The 18,125-nt window shown below is 44.3% G+C and overlaps 1 protein-coding gene and 1 long non-coding RNA gene across 9 annotated transcripts in view; one reads left to right on the top strand and one right to left on the bottom strand.

Moving 5' to 3' along the window:
- LOC102165555 overlaps window positions 1–12,740 on the bottom strand; it is a 31,579-nt gene extending 18,839 nt beyond the window's left edge. For 2 of the 6 annotated variants that reach the window (XR_001308922.2, XR_002344350.1), the window contains exons 1-4: window positions 12,608–12,740; window positions 9,051–9,167; window positions 1,137–1,373; window positions 12–111 (exon numbers count right to left, since the gene is read on the bottom strand). This is a non-coding gene — a long non-coding RNA (uncharacterized LOC102165555). Of the gene's footprint in view, window positions 1–11; window positions 112–1,136; window positions 1,374–2,816; window positions 2,924–9,050; window positions 9,168–10,705; window positions 10,830–11,449; window positions 11,552–12,607 lie in introns of all 6 variants that reach the window. The other 4 variants (XR_002344351.1, XR_002344349.1, XR_001308923.2 and 1 more) reach the window with 4 other exon arrangements.
- The window catches only part of ACSS3 (acyl-CoA synthetase short-chain family member 3), a 156,975-nt gene continuing 151,812 nt past the window's right edge, over window positions 12,963–18,125 (top strand). The window contains exon 1 of one of the 3 annotated variants that reach the window (XM_003481763.4): window positions 12,963–13,524. In XM_003481763.4, coding sequence (XP_003481811.2) covers window positions 13,217–13,524 — 308 coding nt within the window. In that variant the 5' untranslated portion in view covers window positions 12,963–13,216. The remainder of the gene's footprint in view (window positions 13,525–18,125) is intronic. The other 2 variants (XM_021093056.1, XM_021093057.1) reach the window with 2 other exon arrangements.

The raw sequence follows: 18,125 nt of genomic DNA, 5'->3' as shown, positions 1-18,125 counted from the left end.
AATATGCTTACTTGGAGAAAAACTGGGCAAATGCTGCTCGTCAAAAATGCTGATATTTGTTTATCAGAAGGCCTAGGATGTCTGGAGCTGATGTGCCCACACTCCGCTTTCCTAAAATGAAAAAAATCAAGATCACATGACTCAAGCAGAAAAGCGTCTGCTTTACCCAAGATTCAAATCCTAGTTCGGCTACAACACTTTTCCCCACGTATTTTCAAGCTTGAAACAAATGCAATTATTACATTATGCCCATAAAACTGTGGAACCTCACGTTTTATACGGACATCAAAAGTGAACGTATTTGTTTCACTGTAAATATAATACAAGTGCATCTACCCAGTAATCTATCTTTTTCTACAACTCTTTAAAACTATTTTTGTATTTACACTTTACTCTCCAACTCAAATCTTACAATCGCTTATTTGAATCTAATCCCAACTCTTCTACATAGTACTAGTTTAGTCTTTAGCAAGACATGAATTTTCCTGAAGTTTGAACTCCTTGCCTATAAAACAGGAATAATTCTGTCAATTTAGCAAGGTTTTGTAAGATTTAAATAAGGTAATAATAATAATGAGGGGTAAATTCTGTAAATCTATGGCTTAAACACTGAAGCAGTGACCCACTATTCCTTCTTCATTTTATCCATGCTCCTGAGGTGTTAAGTATTGCATTTTATTATCCTGTCTTTTCCTATCCTATCCTATCTTATCCTATCCTATCCTACTTTATTCTCTTTTTAGGGCCGCACCTGCAGCATATGGAAGTTCCCAGGCTAGGTCAGAGCTGCAGCTGCTGGCCTCTGCAACAGACTCAGCAACGCCAGGTTCGAGTTGCATCTGCAACCTGTGCCGCAGCTCGCTGGACCCTTAACCCACTGAGGGAGGTCAGGGATGGAACCCGCGTCCTCGTGAGCACTAGTTGGGTTCTCACTCCCCTGAGGCACAACAGGAGCTCCTCTTGGGGTGTTTTTGTCATTTTGACTTTTTTCTTCGTGTGTATGTGTTTTGCCTTATCCACTCACTTAGTAAGCGAACTGGCAAATCAAATACGGCTTCCAAAACATTTCTCAAAGGCCTACGATGTAACAGTCCCGTGCTAGATCACATGGCTGCCAAGGTAAGCCAGCTCCTTACCTTCCTGAAGTAGAATTGACGGTGGCAGAGAGCGGAGTGTGATAAGAACTATGACGCGGAAGCAAAGGCACCTGCTATACTTAGAAAAGGCTTCCTGGAAGAGGTAATTCCTTAAGGCTGAGGAAGAATCATCCCAGAAATAAAGAAAGCCTGGTCTAGCAAAATGCAATGCTCTATTAACGGAGGAGGGCGAGAACCAGTCGCAAGGAAACCCAAAGTCCAGGGAGCAACGTGGAGCTGTGGAAAGAGACGAGGAAGAGGAGGCAGAGAGAGGGGAGGTCAGGGAGCGTTTTGTAAGTTCGGCTGAAGAACCCGGAGTGTATTTGGACTGCGATAGGCAAATCAAATGATTTCCCAAATTACTCTTCTGTCTGTGAGCCAAATGGTCCATTTCTTGAGGCACAAGTTGGCATAAAGGCCTCTGAGTTTTCTCAGGGTGCAGTCATGCTGCTTTTGCCATCACTGCCATCACTACACATTGTGGACGGTATATTCTGCACAGTGTAACATCTACCCTCTGCCGGAGACAGGTTTCCTTTGTAAACTGCCTATCAGATAATCCAGGACCACAGAAGATACTATTTTCACACTGACCATGGGGGCAGTTTGAAACTGAATCCTTGAAGCTTCTGGGCCATTCCATGTATGGGTCTGTCTTCTCAGCACCAGTAAGATCCACGAAGATGCTTAAGGCAAGTTAATGCTGTTCTAGAAAAGTGTCAAGGGGTCTGTAACCCTCCGGGAAACAACACTGTCCCTCCCTCCCTCTGTGTCTCACACACACACACACACACACACACACTTATGCTCATGGACAGGCATTTAAACACCTCCAAATTCCTGTAACCATGAAGATAAATTCCCTATGATTTTATGTGGCTGAAAAGGCACTAAGAAGACCTTACAAGTCCCCGCATGTCTTCACGTGACCATTAGTAACCACTGTGTGTGGCTGAGCTGGGACGGGGCCGGGAGAGAGCAAGGAGGCTCGAGACTGTTCCAGACAGAGGTCACGGCACAAGAAAACGGCCAGAGAGGAAGGTGAGAAAAGCATGTCTATCTGAATCTCTGAAAAAAGAATTATGGCCATTTTCATGAGCTTTGTCTTCGGTCTAGAACATTTTGGGACTTCTTCCTCACCCCCTGCCTATCCCTGCATTTCTACCCTTAAAAAGTCATCTCCTAGAATTCCCATTGTGTCTCAGTGCATTAAGAACCCAGCAAGTATCCATGAGGATGCGGGCTCCATCCCTGGCCTCACTGAGTTAAGGATCCAGTATTTGCCACAAGCTGTGGTTTCAGCCGCAGGTGCATGGATGTGGCTGTGGTGTAGGTGGGCAGCTGCAGCTCAGATTCAACCCCTAGCCCAGGAACTTTCATATGCTGCAGGTGCAAGTCTTAAAAAAGAGAGAGAGAGAGAGAGAGAGAGAGAGAGAGAGAGAGAGAAAAGCATCTCCTTTGAGTAGATTTCTCCGGTTTACCTCTTTCCCCCACTTTCTTCCAGAATGATCATGTGCCCATATTCCCACGACACTTTCTTTTGATTATTTAATTTTCTCTCCCTGCAAAACTATAAACTTCATGGCAACAAGAATCTTGCTCCTGTTAGATTCCAAACTAGCCAACGAAATGCCCGGCATGTAATAACACAATGTGGATGAATGAAAGGAAATAACCCACCGTTTTCGTACCAACTGTGAACTAAGCTCCGCACCAAGTGCTTCACATGCATCATCTCACTTAAGCGCCCCCACATCACTCCCATTTCGAACATCAGGAAACTGAGTCTGAGAATAAGAGAATTGCCTCAAATCACACAATTAGTAAGAGGCAGAGCAAGGACGAAAATCAAGGACTACCTGCTTTTGGAGCCTGAACTCCTAACCTCTGTTCTAACAATTCATCCCTGGGTCTTGCTGGTTATATGTACTCCTTCGTTTCTGTTGAACTGGGATATACAACTTGTTTGGCCTGTCTCAAAGGTTGTTCTAGCGAGTGGAACAAAAATCATACAGTTTTAAATGTTCGTAAGTCCTCCACTTCCCTCTCTTTTTGAATAAATCTTAGCTACCGGTGTTCATTACCAGTGTTTCCGCAAGTGTTTTGATGTGACGTATTTTCAAAATGCGTCCTCAAATTTGGTTCATTTCCCTCTTCAACGTTAGCGGTTAAAAGGCCACGTGATTCTTTTTCTTATTAAGAGCGGAGGCTACTGATACGTTTAACGTAGATTTAAAACAGTCAGTCTCTTTCGTTCTTAATAAATCTGTTCTGACTGCATGACAATGGTATTGCTGTTATTTTTTAAGTGTTTTTCAACCTATGTTCCAGTTCCAAAGAGAAATGTGAAGTGGGTTATGTTCTTTGCTTTGCAAGCTTAGGGTTGTGATCTTTCTAACTTAAGCTGATTAAATGTTATTTTTGAGATAAGAAGAATATTGCTTACAAATTCCAAGCCTCTTAGATGTAGGTCTTGCACAAAATCTTGATCAAATTACCAAAACCAAAATGGCAGCCTTTCAGTTAAATATTCACAGGATTCTTTATTTTTAAATGTATATTAAAATAACTCACTTAAAGGTTCTTTTCTAATAACATCTGTGGAGAAACAAGTCAACCTTGGGGTTATCATAACAATCACAGCAAAAAATCTGACTACCATTCAGTTAGCTACAACATAACTAAGTCCCTAAGAGATATTTAATTCAGTTTTTACAATAAAAATCTTTGCTTTTCTCTACATACTTTTTTCGGCTTTCATAGTACTTTAAGAATTTTGTTACAGGAGTTCCTATCGTGGCGCAATGGTTAATGAATCCGACTAGGAACCACGAGGTTGCTGGTTCGATCCCTGCCCTTGCTCAGTGGGTTAAGGATCTGGCGTTGCCGTGAGCTGTAGTGTAGGTTGCAGATGCGGCTCAGATCCCGTGTTGCTGTGGCTGTGGTGTAGGCTGGTGGCTACAGCTCCGATTCAACCCCCAGCCTGGGAAGCTCCACATGCCTTGGAAGCAGCCCAAGAAATGGCAAAAAGACCAAAAAATAATATATATATATAGAATTTTGTTACATATCTTAATTACATCTTAATTCTAATAGTTTGGTCTTTTTAATTACCACACATGCATTTACACTGTTAAGCTCAAATTTGTTTTCTTTTTTTTTCCTTTTCACGGCCGCACCTGTGGCACATGGATGTTCTTGGGCTAAGGGTTGAATCAGACCTGCAGCTGCTGGCCTATGCCACAGCCATGGCAACACCAGATCTGAGCTGCATCTGAGACTGATGCAATGTGGGATTCTTAACCCACTGAGGGAGGCTAGGGATCGAACCGCATCCTCATGGAGAATACATTGCATCCTTGACCCACTGAGCCACAGTGGGAACTCTGTAGAGAGTCTCCTAAGTACTCCTACATGCGGTTTTGTCACAATCGATGGGTGTTCCTTGCACAGGTGGCAAGGAACAAAGAAGTATCTGGACAGAGGTCTGCCACTTTCCTATTATTGGTTATCTAACCCTGAAAATGAATGCTCACGTCTAAGGCTGTGTGTTTTTTATTTATTTATTTTTAATTTTTTAAAATTATAGTTGATTTGCAATGTTCTGTAAATTTAAGGCTGCATGTTTTTTAAGCTAAAATTTTAATTCAAAGATTGATTGTAGTCTAAGTGTCAGTCAAAACAGGGCTGCTCAAAGACAAAAGCAAAGACTTAGTTTACTTCCTAAAGCATCTGATCCCAGGAAAACAAATGATAAATTATAAAGGAGGCATCTACTTAATTGAGCTTCTGCCTCTTCTGCACTTGTTTGTACAAGGGGACTCTTACTTGTTTCTAATGTTTTCCCGTCACAGAGAACTTACACGGAAAAAACACGGTCTTGATAGCGTGAGGAGGATGTTTTGTGAGGAAAAGAGTAAGGGATGCATCTAAAATGATTGATCATTTTTCTAACGTTCATAGGATAAGACTTTTGCTAAACAGACTGGATATCTTGGGTCTAGAATAGGCATTGAGCATACTGCAGTTTGGGAAATGGTTATCAGTTATGACAGTGAATTGATACAGGTATTTGGGATTATTCGGCAATGTTAAAATTATATATTCTTTTAGGGGGGTGTACTAATTACTAATTCACTCAACTTTTCTTGTGTCATATGAAGTCCGGAATGGGGTTTGAGATGTGGAAATTTGGGTTTTTTTTTTTTTGGGGAGGGGAGAGGGGTGAAATTTCTTCATAGCTCTCTGATATAGATCTGACAAGGGAATTAGCCAAGGATGGGAATGACTGAAGAATTAAGTGTCTGTTGATGCAAGAGGTAAAATTGGAATATAGAGTCTAGGAGAGAGGGCTTCCTGAACGTGAGTCAAGGTGAGAGTCAATACTCAAGTTCAGTAAAATACAAACATCATAGATAAAAGCCCATCTGCCATTAGCAAATTCTAAGCCACCTCTGTGAAGGCCTTTTATTGTCAATGTCAGATTCAGGGGCTAATGGTTATGGTAAGGACCAGAAGAGGAGGCTCAAAACCCCAAAACATCAGAGACACTTTCGAATTTTGAAATCCATGCAATAGCTCTCAACTGCATTGAGAGTCCACATCTAAATTCCTTTCTATGGCCTACAAGGTCCTTTGATCTTTTATACAGCATCTCTCAACCTTTTAACAGGTTCCCACATCATATGCTAACTTTCTCACTCCCACGTATGCCAAGCTTGTTCTAGTCACAGAGACCTTGCAGGGACATTCCTTCTGTCCCTCCATCTAAAGTTGTCTTCCCTAAATATTTACACTGGCAATTCCCTCCTGTAGGTCAGGTCTTCATTTAAATAACACTCCTAAGGCAATTCCTCCCTGGCCCTCTACTTTGTATATATATATATTTTTATCATATCCCACATCCTTATCTCAAATAATATTTGTTGCATTATGGTGTGTTGGTTATTATTTTTCACACCTGCCCACCAGAATGTAAACACCACACAATCTAGCAAAAAATGTCTATCTTCTTGGCCTCCGTATCCATATATGCCTGGCATATAGCTGATATTCAATAGCTTTTTGCTAAACAGGCTACTTGAATAAATGAGTGTATATTGAACTACTCCTATCCCTAGGCAGTATCAGAGGAGTTCTGGAGCAGGTGCAGATCCAGGAAGTCACTCAACAACTGAAAGGTTCAGCTTTCAGTTAGGCAGGGCACAGTCATGACGGGCAGGCTGAATCTTTCATAAATAGAAACTGAAAAAAATGGACAATTTTGGAATTTAACAGCAGCAGCAAAACTCCAATCCCTAGGAGGCCACTACATTATTCCTAAATAGCCTAGGTGCTCAATTAATAAACTGCTCCTTAGGTTAATGCCTTTGGAAATTGCATCAGCTCTTACAGATTAAGCTTCATCTTCATTGCTCAGATTACTCCTCTCCATAATTTAGCCCATTTGGTGCCTGTAATAACTCTTTTAGATAGTAATTTTTATCCTATTACTACAGATTCAACTTACAAATGCCATTGGCTGTAACACAGCACTTTTGGAATTTGTGTTAACTCTTTGAGCTCAACAGTTGAACATCATTCAAGGCACTGAAGCAGGATTATTCTTTCTTGATTTAGATATAGGATCTTAAAACACTTTAACATGGGTATTTTCTGAAAAATACAAGTAATAATCAGGTAGTGCCCTCTACAACTTATAGACATGCTCTCTACAAATATAACTTTCAACTATCCTTTTGGGGAAGATATAAAATGTTAATTTAAAAAGCAGTTTGTGCGATGTGAAGGCGAATTTACACTTTAGTAGGAAACAGGTGGCACAGAGTCTGGGTGGGAACAGAGCAGATCAGTGGTTCTCAAGCTTTTGCATTCTGCAGTTCTCTCTTAACTGGCACCATCCTTGCGCACACATGTACGCAAACACAGACAACACACCATGCATTTGCTCAGTCATTCAACTAACTTGTATTAAGAAGTGTTCCTATGTGCGGGAGCTGTGTAAGGTTTGGGGACCCTGAGATTTAGATTATAAAACGTATTCCTGCAGGGGCTCACAGTCTCCTGGGGGAGAAGGGCTGTTAGAGGTAATAACAGCAGTGTCATGAGTGTGCCATCACAAGAATGAAAATAGGGCTGAGAAAAGCAAGGGCTCATTGGCTTAACGTAACAGGGAACGCATCCAGCAGATGAAGGAATTTGTACTAACTCCCAAAAAGGGAGTTGGAAAGGTTGCTAAGGTGAAGAGGCACTGAAGTCAGAAGGAAGATTTGTGGACGTCGAAGGCAGAGGATTTTACAGGGAACTTTAAGAAGCCACGTGTAATGGAGCCAGGAGTGTGTCTACAGAGACCGTAGCGCAGGAGAGCTATTCGGCAGCACTGCTGGCAGCTTCCTGATGGATTCCTTCTTGAACAAGATTTTAATACCCTTGGTTTTTGTCTGTGTTAATGGGAATCTCTAGTCATTATGACAAACCACAAGTGTTTTTACTTTCGGCAGCTAGCCAGTCTCCAGGAGGGTCTCCATCATTCAAATTCTTCCTACGCTCACCACTGTCTATGCTCAGGAGCATGAGGTGCAAGTGATAAGTTGTCCTTGCAAGAGGAGATTAGGTTATAAAAGATTATGGAGTATTATCTTGGCTTCACACACACACACACACACACACACATACACACACACACGCACGTCACTCACCCACTCATCTTGCTCAGGGAAAAGCCAGCTGCCATATCCTCTAAACAGCCCCAGGAAATGAAGCCTCCTGTGACTGCACGTGAACCAGACTGCCCTGCCGTGAGATGATCAGAGTTCTGACCAAGAGTCCAACTGGCGACCACTTCCTCAGAGCCAGAACTACCCAGAACATCCTGATTCCTGATCCACAAAGGCTCTTGTGAGGTAATAAACATGTTGTTTTAAGCTGCTGAGTTAGGGAATAAATAATGTATTAGATAGCAGTAAACGCTGATACATTACTAATTCCCGAATGCCTTCTAGGGCAGCAGAATAGCTCCCCAGTGAAAATGACAGGACTATGCTAAGAGCTTTGGCCTTTTCACTGTAGCTTGTGGGAAGCCATTGACAGAATTTAGGCAAGAGAGTGGTACAACTGATTTGCATTCTACAATGATTATTCTTGCCTTAAATCTAGAGTTTTTCCATTCCACGTTTTGGTCCTCCACTATTGCTTTTCCATCTACCTCTAAAAACTACACTTGTGAAAATTTTAATGATAAAGGATATTTCTTTTCTTTTTCATATTCATTTCCTGATGGGATCATTTCTTATATATTTAAACTATTATTAGAAAAAGTTGAATAACCAACAGTACTTTTGGCTTAGGAATATAGAAGAGAAACAGTACTATCTTAGAAATTATCTGTGAAGAAGAATTAAAATGCTCGCTCAAGGATTTTGGTGATCTGATTAAAATATCCATTTTTATTGGATTTTCCCCCTCAAATATATATATATTTATATATATTTGCTATTTTAGGGCAGCACCTGTGGCATATGGTAGCTCCCAGGATAGGGGTCAAATAGGAGCTACAGGTGCTGGCAGTGACGCAGGATCCAAGCCAAGTGGGCAGCCTAAACTGCAGCTCAGGGCAACGCCCGATCCTTAACCCACTGAGCAAGGGCATCCTTATGGATCCTAGTCAGGTTAATTAACCACTGAGCCACGCTGAGCCACGAAGGGAACTCCCCAAATGTATATTATTATACTGAGGAAAAGGAACAAGAGCCACAAAACCAAAACACCCAAAACTTGAAAAAAAAATCATTGGAAATATTTGCCTAGGTTTTTCTCAAATAAAAGCAATAACATTTTAAATTAACTCTTACTGACTGAAATTTTAGGATTTTTTTTTTAAGAAATAAAAATAACGTTGGTAGATGAATCCCATACCTTATATTTGGTTGCTAGAATTAACTGAAGTTGTAGTGTCTTCTCATCCACTGGTGGGTTACTTGTTTTAAAACAATTCTTCCATCTGGCTTTTTCTCCATGCTTTTATTGCAATTACTATGTGAGCAAAAAGAAGAACGTTTTCAAAACAGGAGTTCATAATTACATTACTATGAGCTATATCACTTTAGAAGTTCTAAAAAAATATTTACTAAGCCATGAAAATCAGCATATTTTCCAGAAACTCTTTGCTAAATCAGAGTAACTCTGCACATTTCTGTAGGCTCCAATTTCAGCTCAGCATCTACCTGCTGCAGAGATAAAATAATTTTTGCAACTACTTCCACATATATTTGCAGTTTTTCTAATATCCAGGAAATTCGATACATGAGAACATTTTTGCTTTTGTCATAAGTAAAAATACACAAAGTTAGACATTTGACTCTTAACAAATGTATGTGAAAATATGAATTATGTGGCCGGCAGAATATACTGCCGGGGTGGTCTACCCTTATTTTTAAATCATATACTCTTTAATCATTTTTATTCTCTCCGCTAAAAAGTTCAGCCTGTACTAAGAATGACTGATCTTAGGCAAAAATTGTAAAGTGGGAAAAAAATCAAGTTGTATGATTCCTGTATCTTTTTTCTCTTTGTTTTCCTCCTAATTTTCAGCATTTTTTTCTTAGGCATTAAGTGTTATGGTACCAATATTCTCCCTTCCACTCATTCTTTTCTGAGCAGTCTTCCCCACTTTTGCATTCTCTATATTCTTTTCCTGCATCTTTCTTTATCATTATGCTTTTTCTATTTTCTAGAAAGGTTCTGTGGGACAATTCGATCAATTAATCATTGCTTAAGGTGTTTAAAGAGTCATCTTGAATAGCATATTAAATATATCATTTGTAGACATATTATGGAATAAATACTGCATGTATTATAAAAGCAGGAATTTTGGAGGGTTTGAATACTGAAAAAATTGAGTATCCCATCCCCACATCAGTTAAAAACATAATTTTATTTTTTAAAGCAGTACAGAATGTACATGCATGCTTCAATTAAAATAATTTCAAAAATTTCTGACTATAACATTTTAAGGATGTGGATGAAGCTGGAGGTTCGGGGGGTTGATTTTTTGGACTGGCTGTTTGCTCATAGGCTTTAAATCACCTTGGTTTGCTGTGCAATTTACACATATTTAAATCTCTGAACGATCCTGTGAGGTGAGGATGATCAGCCTCAAAATAAAGATACCGAAATTAAAATGCAAGGAGATGAGTACATTTTCCTAGTTTTCCCACCTAATACAGGGACAATACTAGGATTCAAACTGAGACTAATGCTTTCAAGCTTTTCATAGGTGTAGGAACTAGTCAACAGGCTTTGAGGTCCACCCTCAGGTCCAGGCCTGCATGGGACACTATTTTGCAGCTCCTGCTCTGGTTCCAACAGAAGTTTCTAGTCTTACAGCCCACGCCTGTTCTACCTGCACACTCCCCTCTGGACTGGCCTTCACTCATTCTCTTCCCTTGGCTTGAAAAGGAAGAACCTATGTTCACAGTCTGTTTTGTAAAATTCCTGAAAATAAGACAGTGTTTTGTTGATCCAGAGAAAATGGTTTCAGCCATGGGTGCTGGGGAGGGGGGGTGGTCGACCTTCATTTCGCACAATCATTTAATTCGTCCTTTTGTTTTTAAGGCCTTCATCTTCATCCTGAACCTTCAGCACAACACGGGGCCTTCAAATCCTTCAGCTTCCCCAAGACGAAATCCATTCCTCCTGCAACAGTAGTTACATTCAGCTTCCCCCTCTACCCCTTAAGTCATATACCACGAATTCATCTTCTTTGCATTCCCTCACTTGGTTTCTTGTCGTCTCCTATTGTCTTTGTTTCCTAGGGTTTTACCGGCACCACCAGCACCACTGAACTTTTTCACTGAGGTTTATAGAAGAAGAGGAGTGGGTGTGGGTACTTCGCTTTGTCATATTTTATCTGAAGTCTAAAATCTTTCTTCTTTTAAATAGGGAGATGATCAGCCTAGTCTGAAAACCATGGACTTAGATTCCCCACCTTACTTACTGTGGGACACAGAGATAAAAGGATCATACTTCAACAGTCTGCTCTGGCGAAGTGGCAGAACTTTCCAGGGGGAGAAGCCTGTGCCCGGTGGCTTACAGGTGTGCCAGGAACACCATCCCACTGCCTCAACGTGGAGAACAGGGGATCGCAGCTCCTTCTTAGTACTCCTCTGGCGAAACACCGGACCTAACGTATTTCAAAGTGCCAGCACCGTGTAGAGAGACCCAGTAGGAGCCCGTAGGGATCTGCCAGCTTCTTTCGCGTTCCCCCAGCCACTGCCCCCACCACAAATCACCCTTTACACAACGCAGGGGCTCACCTATTTGCTAAGCGGATGACTCCAATGGACTTCACTGTAACACAGTAGCGGATGGTTTGGGCGGTCAGAAGATCTAGGCCTCCTGGCAGTAGCAGTACACACCTGGGCAGAGGAAAGGAGCGGGCTACGCCATTACAGCCCTTGGTAATTTTCTCTGCATTTAAATAGGGACAAGGGCCTTTTGCTAATGAAAATCACTTGCCAGGAGGCCTTTGGAAGAGAGTAGGCTGCAGGTGTTACGGAAGCCTCTAGGGCCTTGTTTCTTAGTTGGAGTGATTATTTGAAGAAATAGTCTCTGTTTTGCAATAGAGTTATCTCTGTTCTGTTTAACCTTTATCTCCACATTATTCTTTCCTGCAGAAAACAATCTGTTTACAGCTTCTCAGGTTTACACTCTTCCTAGGATCTGCTCGTTCATTATTTCTCACTTCGGAGTTCGGAACGCACATATTTATTTACAGGTGCAAATACTATCACACAAAAAAAGAGTGTGTTTGGTGTAACAGAAAGCAAACGAGATCCTATCGGAACCTCACGGGGGTAAAAAAAACCAGTGAAGGAGTTTGAAGAAGATTAAACCGCGACAGTAATTAAACCGAGTATCTCTTTTAATTTTCCTCAGGTTCCTCTTTTTCTCTCGGGATTCATTTCATCTTGACTTTGCTCTTGCTTTTGGCTTCATTCCCCCCCCCCAATCAAAAAACAGCCAAAAAAACTCCAAAGAGGCAAATGGGAAGGGAGGGAAAAGCAACAAGTCTTCAGCTTTCTGCCTGGAGCCTGTGGGGGGTCTAGTCCGCAGGTGCATTCGCATCCCCACTGGGTTCCCTCTCCCCTACGGCTTCTCAATCACTCCCATCCGGCTCTTCACTATAAGTTGGGCAACCTCCCTTCACTCCTCCTCTCTCAGCTATCAGGAAATCCTGGAGCAGTCCCTGCCCTGGAACCACTCGTTTTTTTAAATGGAGCATTGTGTAAAAAATAATAAATAAAAGGTGACACTGCAGGGGCCCGGGCCGCGGCGCCCAGCTCGGTGGTTCCCGGCGGCAGGCCAGAGGCCGGGCCGCGGGCACCCGCTCGCGCTCCAAAGATCCCGCCGGAGGCGCTGCGCGAAACTGGTTTGTTGTAAACCTGAGAGTGAGGTGGGTCCGCCGGCCTCACCTTTAGGGGTACCCGGGAGACGGTCTTTCGATTGGAAGGCGTTTGTTCCCGGCGGAGGGGCGGCGTGGGCGCCGCCGGAGGCTGGGTTTCCCGCGGCGCCGTGCTCGGCGCCCCGCCCCCGGCCCGCCCCCGGGGCGCCGGGACCCCCGCCCGCCCCGGCCCGGCCCCGCCCCCGGGGCGTCGGGACCCTCGCCCGCCCCGCCCCCGGCCCCGCCCCCGGGGCGCCGGGACCCCCGCCCGCCCCGCCCCGGCCCCGCCCCCGGGGCGTCGGGACCCCGCCCGCCCCGCCCCGGCCCCGCCCCGGGGCGTCGGGACCCCGCCCGCCCCGCCCCCGGCCCCGCCCCCGGGACGTCGGGACCCCCGCCCGCCCCGCCCCGCCCGCGGCAGCCTGTGGCTTCTTCCCCCGTCGCTCCAGGTCGGTTTTTCCCGGCGACTCTAGGGGGACTTTCAAACTCCCGGGCTCCGGGACACCTCGGAATTTGCCCCCGCTTCCCGCTCGCTCCCCTCGGGCCCCGGAGCGTCGCGAGCGCCCCAGGGGTCGCCCCAGGAGGGCGCTCGGGACCGCGGGCAGCGCAGCCTGCAAGCAGGGGGACGCCGGCGGCAGCGACGATGAAGCCGTCGTGGTTGCAGTGTCGCAAAGTCACCGGCGCCGGGGGACTCGGGGGGGCCCTGCCCGCGTCCTCTCCCGCTCGGGGAGCCGGCCTGGCCCGCAGAGCGTTCGTGGCCCCCGGCCCGCGGGGAGCTCTCGCGGGCCGGGGCTGCCGGGTGCTGTCCTCGAGCTGCGGCGAGTACAAGCGCCACTTCGCGGCCTCGGTGGCCGACCCCGAGAGGTTCTGGGGCAAAGCCGCGGAGCAGATTAGCTGGTACAAGCCGTGGACCAAAACGCTGGAGAACAGACATTCGTCTTCCACCAGTTGGTGAGTGGCTCCTCCGCCTCCGCCGCCGTTTCTCTTGGGCGCCCAGGCTCGGCGTCCCCTGCGCGTGAACCTGGAGTTCTTTGGGGAACGAGAGTAAGGCCGGAGATGTGTTGAGAACTTTTAATTTGGGTTTCATTTCAATTCCATAGTCAGCTTTCTTGCCTTGTCTTGAGAGACGCGGTTACGTGTTGGGAGCCCAGCTTCCTGTAGACCCGCGATCTACCTGCCCGGCTGGGCTCTGCGCCGTGAAGTGGCCTAAAGCCGGAGCCCGTTACCGGGACAGCACAGTCTCGCGGGGGGGGAGGGGGCGGCCACGTAAACAACCGAAAGCAGACTGATACTTTAGGGGCATGTTAGGAAGTCCCTGCACACTGCGGGAAGGAAGAGAGTTGAGCAGAGACTTCACTAAGCTCGCCCCTAAGTTGGGTTTGGAAGGATGCATATGTTTTCTCAAAGTCCACAAGGTCCGAATTATTGAAGTCCAGGAGGTGGAACTCAGGTTGAAATTTGACTGTCGATGTGGTTTGTGAATCACTGTGGGACAGGTTAGATCCATAGCCCTGTCCCATATATGAAGCTGCAGTGTGGGGCACCCAGAAGGAATGCACCTGGAGGCAGGTGGTCAGAATAACTTTTTTTTTTTTAATTCTAGAATTGCAGTCATAAGTAGTTAAAAACATTCTTTCTGTATTAGCGCAAACGGAGATACATTGTAGAATACATGCCATATTTGCCAGTATGTTAAGGTTGGGTCACTCAGGCTAGAACTCAGGAGTTGTGGCTGCCCTTTGGGCGGCGTGCCTAGCCCCTAAGAGTGTGGTAACTCTCAAATGCCAGCCATTAGGGAACAGTGTTTCCTGTACAAGTTTTCAGAAGAGCACATGGGCTTTCCCAGAACCCTTTCCAAGTTCCCAGCTGGGGGAATGACAGGGTCAGGCTTGCATTCAACAAGTGTCTCCTTGTTGGGAACAGGGAACTTGGAGAAGAGCGTCACCACCAGAGCCTGTCCTGTGTCACCACCGTGTCTTATCTTCTCCTGAGTGGTTGGAGCTGTTTACATGGTTTTACCTTCAGAACCCAAGCACATTTCCCCATCCTGTTCAGTTTTTTCAGTACTGTTTAACTGATCCTTTCTTACCTGTGTGGCGGGGACCCAGACACTGGATATGCACCAGAGAATACTACATAGTTCCTACTTGGGGAGACGCCTAATGGTTCAGAGAATGATCTCTGGTGCCAGAATTCTGGGTTCGAGGTTTGACTCTTGGAGGTACTAGCTGTGTGTTCATAGGCAGGTTACTTAACCTCTCTGTACTTCAGTTTTCTCATATATAAATGTGGAACTAGTAAGACAGTTAACTTGGTGAAGGATTAAGACCACTGTCTCAAATGATATAGACCCTGCACAGGTTAGAGCAAGAATAGCTCTTTTCCAGTTTCATGGAGGAAATCTGCCTAGTGTTTCTCAGATCAAAAAACACATTATTGTCTTGTCTACGAATGTGTTCTCCAAAGTATGTGCCCACGTATCTGTCGTAAAGTATGGTACTATCCTTCCCATAAAACTGTGTGCAGAGAACTCAAGAAGTCACTGGGGGAGTTGCCATGGTGGTGCAGTGGAAATGAATCCCACTAGGAACCATGAGGTTGCGGGTTCCATCCCTGGCCTGGCTCAGTAGGGGAAGGATCCCAGGTTGCTGTGAGCTGAGGTGTAGGTTGCAGACACCGCTCAGATCTGATGTTGCTGTGGCTCTGCGTCAGCTGGCCGCAGCTCTGATTGGACCCTTAGCCTGGGAACCTCCATATGCTGCGATGCAGCCCTAAAAAGCAAAAAAAAAGTCACTGGGATGTTCCAAGTAAAAACCAGGGAGGGTCAGACCTAAGGCAGTGGCAGTGGCAATGAAAAGGAAAGGACAGGTTTCTAGAAGATTAGTTGAAATCGGTAAGGGCTCAAGGAATTGCAGAGAATGTGGAAGTCGAGGCGTCCATCAAAACGGACAATTAAGACCTGGAGATTTTCTAACTCATTCTTTCTTAATTTTTAGTTGCTTGCCTAAATGTTCTAAAATTGTGTCAAAAAACGTTGTTTTCCATGAGGATTTTTGCCAAAGGACCCTTGTATGTATTTTAAAAATTTAATACATGGTAGATCACTGACATCTGACAATGCCGACTCTGAATTCTTCTTCTTTGTACTCTGGGAATCCCGTGGCCATACCTGTTTTATTGCGGCCAAAAAGATCAATGTGAATAAGAGATAAGTCCTTGAGTTTCTGTTTATTTTGGCAGTGTGATTCAATCTTCCGAAGAAGTTGAGTTGGCAGAGTTGGAGAGGCAAGTAGAGGTGGGAGGCCTGACATCCGCTTTGCAGATACTCCTCCTTGGTGAACATTTTTTTCTTCTACAAAGGTGAACTCATGGGGGAGGCCTTTCTTTTCTTTTTTTTTTTTTTTATCTTTATAGCCCTAGATTCTAGGGCAGAACAGACCTATGAGTTTAAAACGTGATAGATAACAGGATAAATGGATTTGATGGTTTTTAATTATGTATGACTTTGGGCGGTCCTAAGTGTTTACAGGCACAGTTTCACCTGAACGTGCTTGGCTTACTTTTGAAGCTGCCGTCTGGTTCGACAGCTGATTGTTTCCTCCTAAATGGAGGTGACAAACACGTGCCGAGGTCTCTGATGTTCTTTGGCTCCTCAGAGGCAAGAGGAGTTCTCCTTCCCCGTTCTAAGCTTATCTCTTTATTTTTCATTAAACGCCCCTCTGGGTCCACAGGGCTATCAAAAGCCCAGTACTTAAATAGTAATGCTTCTTAGCTTGCATAATGGCATAAACTCCCCAACAGCAGTTTACAGGTGCAGTAACATGAGCATGGAATAGAAATCTTTAAGGGTGACATACTGAAGAGACTTTCCATTGCACCGAATAGGGCTGTAAAGTGCCTTTCACCGCGACCTTTAAAAACCAAATGACATGTAGGTGCTTTAGGAATGTGAAGAACTACCATGCCTCATAGTCTGTTGGTTAATTCCCCTTCCTGACACCTAGCTTTGGAGGAAATAAAGTTTGTTATGGAGACTTCAGTGGAAAACTGCAATCTAAGGTGAAGCAGTTGGAACTCCTAGACATTCCTCTAATCCTAGACCAACGGAATGGATGTTTTGCTTATTTTCTCGCAGGGAATTAGACATTCTGCTGCCTATCCTGAAATTGAAATCCAGCTGCCACTCTCAAGGATTAGGCAGTTCACTGGGTCATCAGTTTTTCTCTGGAACTATTGTAATCCTATTTTAGTTTCTTTTTATTTAAACAGCATTCAGTCATCAGATTCTCATATACTATATGATTTAGAATTTAGTGTGTATTAGTAGTGACTATAAGCTAAAAAAGAAAGTCTCGGACTAATGAGAATACTAGAAAATGATTTCGGTTGGGTTAACATTTCTGTAATAAAAGTTGTGTAGGTTTTTTAACATGCAAGATCTCAGTTTCTTACTAGCTTTGAGGTGCAGATAAAGGTGGCTTCATCTCTCCAAGTCTTAAAATGCCTCATAAGTGCTAGAGACAAATCACTCACTCACTGAGGATGCAGTACACAGAAAATGATGAAAGATATAGTAAAGAAACTCACTACACAGCAGTAGCAGAGGTATACATTAAATAAATTCCTCTAAAACTGTTTATTTTGAGTTGCAGTGGATGCTGTGAAATACAGTGGTTAATGGGGGATTTAACATAATTGTTTTTGGAAGGATCGTGTAGGAGTCTTAAGAAAATAATGGTTTGCAGTTCCCATCGTGGCTCAGTGGGTTAAGGATCCAGTGTTGCCGTGAGCTGTGGTGAATGTTGCACACATGGCTCCAGTCCCGTGTTGCTGTGGCTGTGATGTAGGCGCGGCTACAGCTCCGATTAGACCCCTAGCCTGGGAACCTCCATATGCCATGGGAGCGGCCCTAGAAAAGGCAAAAAGCCCAAAAAAAAAAAAAAAAAAAAAAAAAAAAAAGAAAATAATGGTTTAATTGAGATCACAATGAGTGGGAATTAGAAGTCAGAAGTAGGGAGGAACACTCCAAACAAAGAAAACAGCACGTGCAAAGGCCATGTATGAAGCAGCTCAGTAAATTCTAGAAAGAAAGAGGCTAGTGTGGCTGGGCTGCTTGGTCAGGGAATAGAGAGGGCCGCATCGTGAAGGGTTTGGTGAGTCATGGAGGATTTAAATTACATTTTCCTGGCACAAAACACATCTCACACAATGGATGATGAGAACTTGAATTTTCTCCTCTGCACTGAAACAAGAAACAGCCTCTGCCTCTTACCTTGGACAGGTTTCAGTACCCTCACTGGTAACTTGGGGATAACGTCGGTATCAATTTCTTAGGATTATAGTGGGAGGGCTCCGGAGCATGCGCGGTGTCTAGGACGGTGCCTGACCCGCAGTACTAGGTATTAATGTCTCTGAAATAGGGACGACGTATTCCCATAAGCTCATACGGTCCAGGAAGTTTTCGGAGAAGTGGCAGCATTTGAACTCAATCTTAAAGTAAGATTGAGAGAGGAAGCAAAACACGTTCGTGTGGAGAACAAGCATGACAGAGG

This window comes from Sus scrofa, chromosome 5, assembly GCF_000003025.6.
Source record: "Sus scrofa isolate TJ Tabasco breed Duroc chromosome 5, Sscrofa11.1, whole genome shotgun sequence".
In the NCBI taxonomy this organism is placed as follows: Eukaryota; Metazoa; Chordata; class Mammalia; order Artiodactyla; family Suidae; genus Sus; species Sus scrofa.
The sequence above is the reverse complement of the archived record's forward strand: the minus strand, read 5'-3'. Positions and strand labels throughout refer to the sequence as shown.